The sequence below is a fragment of the Durio zibethinus genome, chromosome 12 (genome assembly GCF_047325235.1).
Source record: "Durio zibethinus cultivar Kanyao isolate XHJ-2024 chromosome 12, ASM4732523v1, whole genome shotgun sequence".
Lineage (NCBI taxonomy): Eukaryota > Viridiplantae > Streptophyta > Magnoliopsida > Malvales > Malvaceae > Durio > Durio zibethinus.
The window spans coordinates 15,277,340-15,283,769 of NC_143173.1; the positions used below are offsets into that span (position 1 = coordinate 15,277,340).

At 32.4% G+C, this 6,430-nt stretch overlaps 1 protein-coding gene across 4 annotated transcripts; it reads left to right on the plus strand.

Annotated features, from left to right (window-relative positions):
- Positions 1-402: 402 nt before the first annotated feature.
- On the plus strand, positions 403-6,062 carry LOC111297049 (Pseudouridine synthase family protein). 4 transcript variants are annotated; one of them, XM_022891633.2, is made up of 14 exons: positions 411-625; positions 697-754; positions 847-874; positions 972-1,018; positions 1,098-1,188; positions 1,859-2,024; positions 2,449-2,536; positions 3,293-3,371; positions 3,926-4,001; positions 4,223-4,290; positions 4,389-4,458; positions 4,622-4,700; positions 5,399-5,492; positions 5,682-6,062. In XM_022891633.2, the coding sequence occupies exons 1-14, from the start codon at positions 523-525 to the stop codon at positions 5,775-5,777; spliced, it is 1,143 nt and encodes a 380-aa protein (XP_022747368.2). In that variant the 5' UTR covers positions 411-522; the 3' UTR covers positions 5,778-6,062. The 4 variants fall into 4 exon arrangements, with proteins under 4 accessions (XP_022747371.2, XP_089596857.1, XP_022747368.2 ...); XM_022891634.2 differs by having other exon boundaries at positions 411-619; XM_022891636.2 differs by lacking the exon at positions 4,622-4,700 and having other exon boundaries at positions 403-625.
- Positions 6,063-6,430: the final 368 nt, after the last annotated feature.

Here is a 6,430-nt window from a genome sequence, read left to right on the forward strand (position 1 = left end):
ATTGCATTAAAAAAATATTTTTTAAAATATTTCAATTTTACTCCATTTTATTCAAAAATCAACAAAATTGTACATATAATAGCATACTTACAATTCATATATTTGTATTTGTTTATTTCATATTAAATACTTGTAAAATATTAAAATTTTTGTATCATAATTTATATTTATAAGTCAAATATAAAATATTTTTTTTTATTTTTATCAAATTCATATATAATTTTTATTAAAATTTTAAATCGTATTATTTTATATTATTTTTACATCGTATTATCGTACTTTTAAAATTATCAATTTTATATAATAGTAACATTTAATATATTTTTAATTTAAAAAATTAGAAAACAAAAAACAAATAATAACTAAAAAAAAATGCCAAATTAACTTCTTTCCGACCCATCTAAGACCCGACCGAAGGAAATATGATCCACTGTATTCAACCCAATTCTTCAAGAAAAAAGCCGAATCAAATCTCAAAACACTGAAAAGTAACAAAATTGGCCATTGCAACTTCAAAAATAAATGTCAAACGATTCGCAAACTCAGTCTCTGGCTTTCGGGTTACTATGGCCGGAACTCAACGACGGTTTACACTACACCGACGTCGTTCCACCTTCCGGTTCCGGTAACTCCAAACCTTTTTTTTTTCTCCCTCTTCTGTTCTAAATTTATACTAAATCCATTTTATTTTTACAGAGCTTACTTTAATAGAATTTTACTCTAGCATGTACAAAAATTCGGCTCCTTTACAAGGGTAATTATTTTTAATTCTCTATAATTATATCGAATTCTCTTTTCTTTTTCCTTTTTTGTTTTTTTTTTTTCAAAATATTAACGGTTGAACAGTTGGTTGCAGCGAATTCAAAATGGACAGGTCCGTTTCTCAAAAAAAAAAAAAAATCAATTTGCAGAATTAATTAAAAAACAAAATATGAAATGAATAAATTTTCCATTTTTTCGTCGATTTGCAGATATCAGTTGATGGAAGAGTCGTTCAAGATCCAAACGCGATTCTCAGGTTTTTTTTATATATATATATATTCGTTCTAGAAATTATTTCCCATTACATGTTTAATTATTTTTATTTATTTTTGCAGTGTTGGTTCAGAGTTAGTTTACCATAGGCTTCCTTGGAAAGAACCAGACGCGCCTCACGTGCTTGAAGTATTGTACGAGGATGATGATATGGTAAATTCTTACTTTTGATTGGGTTTTTTTTTATATTTTGTTTTAATTTTTGAAAGAAATGAAATCTGAATTCTGGGGTTTTTTTTTATGTTAGTTCTATGATTAATTCAACTTTTATTATTTAAAAAGTATGGGAAGATTTAAACTTTACTTTTTATTTAATTAATTGTCAACCAAATTGGGAAATGCTTAAATTGCTATGATAAATTGATAATAATAAGACTAATTCCAATTATAATTTAAGGTTAAAATTGTTTTTTTTTCTTTTTGTTATCAATTTATGTACATATATATATATTTGTTAATGACAGCAAAACCATTAATTTTGTGCACTTTTATACCATATTTAACCTATACCACCTTTAATTTTGTGCAATTTTTTCCTTAAATTTTTCGTTATTTTTGCAGAGTGAACATTTTCATTATTCAAGTCCACTTTGAGGTGCCGACATGGTACTTCTAAGAAAAATGAAAAGTCGAAGTGATTTAGATGTTAGCATTAATTATAATAGTTTTTTGTATGATCCTTTTAACTGAAATATCCATGTTTTGAGTTCCGTGCTAGGCTTCCATATGGCATATTTCCATAAATTATTAGTACCCAATTATATTGTGGAAATTGGAAGTATTGGTTTAAGTTTGATGTAAATTGAAATGTTTATGTTCTTAGATTGCTCTAAACAAGCCTTCTGGTCTTCAAGTTTTGCCTGGTGGTCTTTTCCAGCAACGAACTGTTTTAAGACAGCTTTATTGGCGTGTAAGGAAGCAAAACTCTTCCTTAGCAAGTCAAGAATCACATCCTGTTCCTGTGCATCGCCTAGGAAGGGGTACATCAGGTTTGCACATTCATCATTTCTTAATTAATGCTGATAACATGTCCAAGGCTTTATATTTCTCCATGTTCTAGTTTTTACTTGCTCAAGAGTGAGAAGTAAAGCAAAGGTAGCAATAATGGAGAAATAAAAAGATAATGTTGGATTTAATTTGCAGATGCATACTTTATCTTGAGAGTTGAGTCACAAATCTGGCGATAGTTTATTACAGACTTCATGTTGCTGACAGAATTTATTCAAGTAAATGTTGTCTTAGTGTTTCTTCCATAGATAACCTGTCAGCAGTTTATGCTCCTTTCTACACATTATTGCTGGCTTACTTCTATATTGTTATGCTTTTTCCTAATTTTTATATTAATTTGTCGAGAAACTAAGGAATGCTGATCAGTTTTTGTGATGGGCTGATTTGCTGCTTGTTGGCTTCTAGGAATATTACTTTGTGCAAAGACAAAAGTTGCTAAAACTTGCCTTGCGGCATATTTTAGTGATGGGACATCTCTTGTTGGAGCTAACAGGTAGTAAGGGAAAACAATTACCATCATGCTTGTTTCCACTTATAGCTTTTGAAGTGAAAAATAGCTATTTTTATTACTAGTAGATCCTTTTAAGAAATAATAAAATTTTTAAACAAGTTGCTTTATGAATCTCTATTTACGTGATTGCCAGAAGTTAAATAGCATGTTTGAGTTGGTTTCTGTCGACGCTTACAGTAACTATGTGGAGAGCTCCTATAATCTCCAAGGATCTGAAAATAAGTTTTAGTTTAAATTTGATGCATTTATAATTCAAAGACGACACGTGTAAGAATTTTCACTATATGATGAAGTAAAAGATACAAGTCAAATGTATATAATTTGAAGTTGTAAAAATCTCCAAAGAAGACAACTTGCAACAGCTTTGGGGAAAGAAAAAGCCATTGAAAGAAGCAAAAGCATAAGCAGCAACACTGAAGATAATAAGTAGAATCCCTAAGTGACTTGGGAATTTACTGATATATTTTTCTGTTCGAAAGAGCAACTTAGCATGAATTGTATTCAGTTCTCAGAAGCTAGACCATTGAAAAATGATTTAAGTGCAATGGCATGTGTAGTTGACTGATGAAGCAATAATAGCTGATAACTGGCTTGAATAATGAAGATTGAAGATTTTATTAAATCCTTAATACAGATTGAATCATGTCACTTTGGAGCTTTCTGTATGTTTTACAGGCATAGCCTTCTTTCCAATTTTTGAACCCATTAAATTAGTGCTGAAACTATTCTTACATGTAGGAAAGCCAAACGTAGTGGTACCAGGAAAATATCAAAGATATACCGGGCACTTGTGACTGGGATACTTGGTGAAGACAAGGTGAGGCCACCATCACTTTCACTCAAAAGAATGACAATGGTTTCACATTTCTATTTATTCTTTTACCTATTGGTGAGCAACAGTTCAGGGTCACCCATGGACCACCCTGGACTGATGGATTTGGACCAGTTTTTCATTGATGGATCTGGGCAATGACTTTCACTTGGATAAAGTTGAAAATCTTAAAGATTACTTTCATATCTTGATTGTAATTTTTATTTGTTTTGTTAAAAGTTATTATATTAATTATACATATTTGAAAAATTTTAAGATTTAGGATCAACCGTGGACAGCTCCGAACCAGCCCTGCATGGGTGGTCTATGGTCATGGATCGGTCTACAGTCCAAAATTTTTAGGATCAATCCTTATGGGTGGTCCAAAATCTTGGTTTCAGGACCACACACCTGGACCATGGTCACCCCCTACTTTTATCTCCTAATAAATGTATAACATTGGTGATTTAAGTTATCTGCATCTGCTAATCTTCTGTCCTTAGTTGTATTTTTTCCTGGCACAAAGATTTTGCATCAAGTGAAATTGTTTTGCATCGCAGGTTGTTATCAATCAGCCAATTGGAATTGTGCGATATCCTGGGGTGGCCAAAGGACTATATGTTGCTTCACCCTCAGGTTGGTTTATTTAACATCATGTGTCCAATAGATGTCATCTTGAAATTTCATACAGCTTCTAAACTATGGATTTAAATTTGTGGCTCTGACTCTTCATGAAGTTTTAGATGCTAAGTTATAAGATCGAGTTGGCAAGTTGCTATCTCATGATGTGGTCTCACCCTGACCCCAAGTATCTATTGTGTTCATGACTTTTCGTTTGTCACGTTTTACTTAACTAGGGAAACCTGCTTTGAGCAAAGTTGAAGTTCTTGAGAGAGATGGGCAGCAAAACCACACATTGGTCCAGGTATATGCCTCCATGAATATTTAGGTGGTTATGGACAAACTTATATAGACTTGTGTTTTAATTTACTTGTACTAATATTTAAGTTATATGTCTGACAGGTTGAGATTGAATCTGGACGGCCTCACCAAATACGAATTCATCTTTCTTTCATGGGGCATCCTTTGTTGGGTAAAGCCTGTACTATTGTTTTGTTTCTGTAAATTCATCTTAAATGAGTCTTGGTTTTTTTAACTTAAATGCCGCCATTGCTGAATGAAAGCTTGTCAAAATGACATCTCTTAGTCAGCCTGTTGTTGTGGTTCAACTGATATGTTTCTTTCAAATCAATCAGGTGATCCACTTTATATTGCTGGTGGCCAACCAAGGCGGTTTGACTCTGAGTTTGTAGATGAAAGTTATGCACAAGATGGGTATGACATATCCATCTGCTTTCATTTACTTCCTGATCTCCCATGATTAGCCTGAGGAATTATAGCTGCTTCTCTTCTGTGCAAACCTTTGGTGTTGTTTACCTTAGACTTTGATGGTCAGCATAATATTGAAGTCAAAATAATCGTGAATATGATATCTAACTTGTTAGTAATCATTATTCATAAACTCTGAGCTCTCATTTGCCTGTGTTTGTGTGGCACTGATTAATTGACCATAGGAATGTATATCTTAAAGTCCTGTTCAAAATTTTCCCTCGATCATTTTGTCTATCATAAATGAAGAGTACTCTGGATTCATGACACATATCCTGAGTCATCATTAGATTGTTGCCAAGTTAGTAAATTTTTATGGAAAATTTTGCCTCCAAAACAATAGATTCCTTTAAACAAGCTTCAAACCAAACATCTTCAATACTTCTTTTTTTTTTTTTGGAAAGAAATACTTAAATTTCTTGTTGAAGAGGAATAAATGTGGTTTGAATTTCTTCTTCCAAATGTAATTAGTTTATTGTAGTCGTAGGTGCTGTTCTGCATTAAACTTATCATAACGGATGAGATACTAACCATTGTAGTTGCGTCATTACCTCTGTATCATTTCAGTCACGTTAACTCTAGAATCCATGTGCAACAATCTCGAAATAAGTTACTAAAATTGCAGTATATTTCACTTGTGGCAGAGGGTACCAGAGGCCTACGAACCCGGTTCCTGGAGACTGTGGCTATTACTTGCATGCACATCAACTTGTTCTCTCACATCCGACCAAGAATGAGGTAAAGCAATAAGTACATGAATAACTGGCCGTTCATTCAAGTAAATCGTGAATTTGGCATTGGCTTCCTTATAAACATGCATAGGCAATCATATGAGTCATTTGCTTCGATTGTAATATCACTTTTCTTCAGGCTTCTTTTTCTTTTATCAACAATTTACAGGTTTGGTTTTCATTTTTTTTGTTGCAGATGATTAAAATCACTGCACCACTTCCATCCATCCTTAAAACACGTGATGAGCTCAATAGCTCAAGGGAATCCATATCCATTAGCTCAGCTAATTGAGAGAAGAATGTCCATTTAACAGCCTTTCTACCGCCACATCAATTTAGGAAAAAGTAAAGCAACCACCTTCCATAGGAATTATTCATCATGTCTTATTTTTATCTTTTAGGTTTTTTTTTTTTTTTCCTTGTTTTACAAAGGAGGCGGTAGCCTAAAAATAGGGGAAATGAGTGCTAGTATTGAAATTTAAACCCTATACCTATAGGATGCTATTCCTTTAAGGTGATTATATGAACTAATTGAACTAAGCTGTAAGTTATTTTTTAAGGTTTGATTGATGCTTTACTGGCTTTTTCTTTTTGGTACATATGTGGGAGGTAGAAGGGAGAGTGGGGTTCCAACCCTAGAGATTAGACCTCATTCTTTCTAGGAAGGTAACACAACCTTCAGAATTTCCAGTTTTTCTAAAGGACTATCATCATGTCAGGTTTGATCTAATTTTATATCAAATTTATTCAGCTTCAGAATTTTCAGTTTTTTTTTTTTTTTGAGACTTTTGTCAGGATTTGATCTAATTTTATGTTAAACTTATTTAGTTACGTGTTGGTTTGATTTGTCAGTTTTTTTTATTTAATTCACTGAGTTTTTATGTCCTTATATGGATGTATAATATTTTCAGTGAGTTCAATACCCTATTATTTATCGAGTTTGAA

Coding starts and splice junctions, on each gene's coding strand:
- LOC111297049 (XM_022891633.2), top strand. CDS start 523: ATGTCAAACGATTCGCAAACTCAGTCTCTGGCTTTCGGGTTACTATGG. Junction 755..846: donor AATTCGGCTCCTTTACAAGG/GTAATTATTTTT, acceptor ACGGTTGAACAG/TTGGTTGCAGCGAATTCAAA. Junction 4,291..4,388: donor AAAACCACACATTGGTCCAG/GTATATGCCTCC, acceptor TATGTCTGACAG/GTTGAGATTGAATCTGGACG.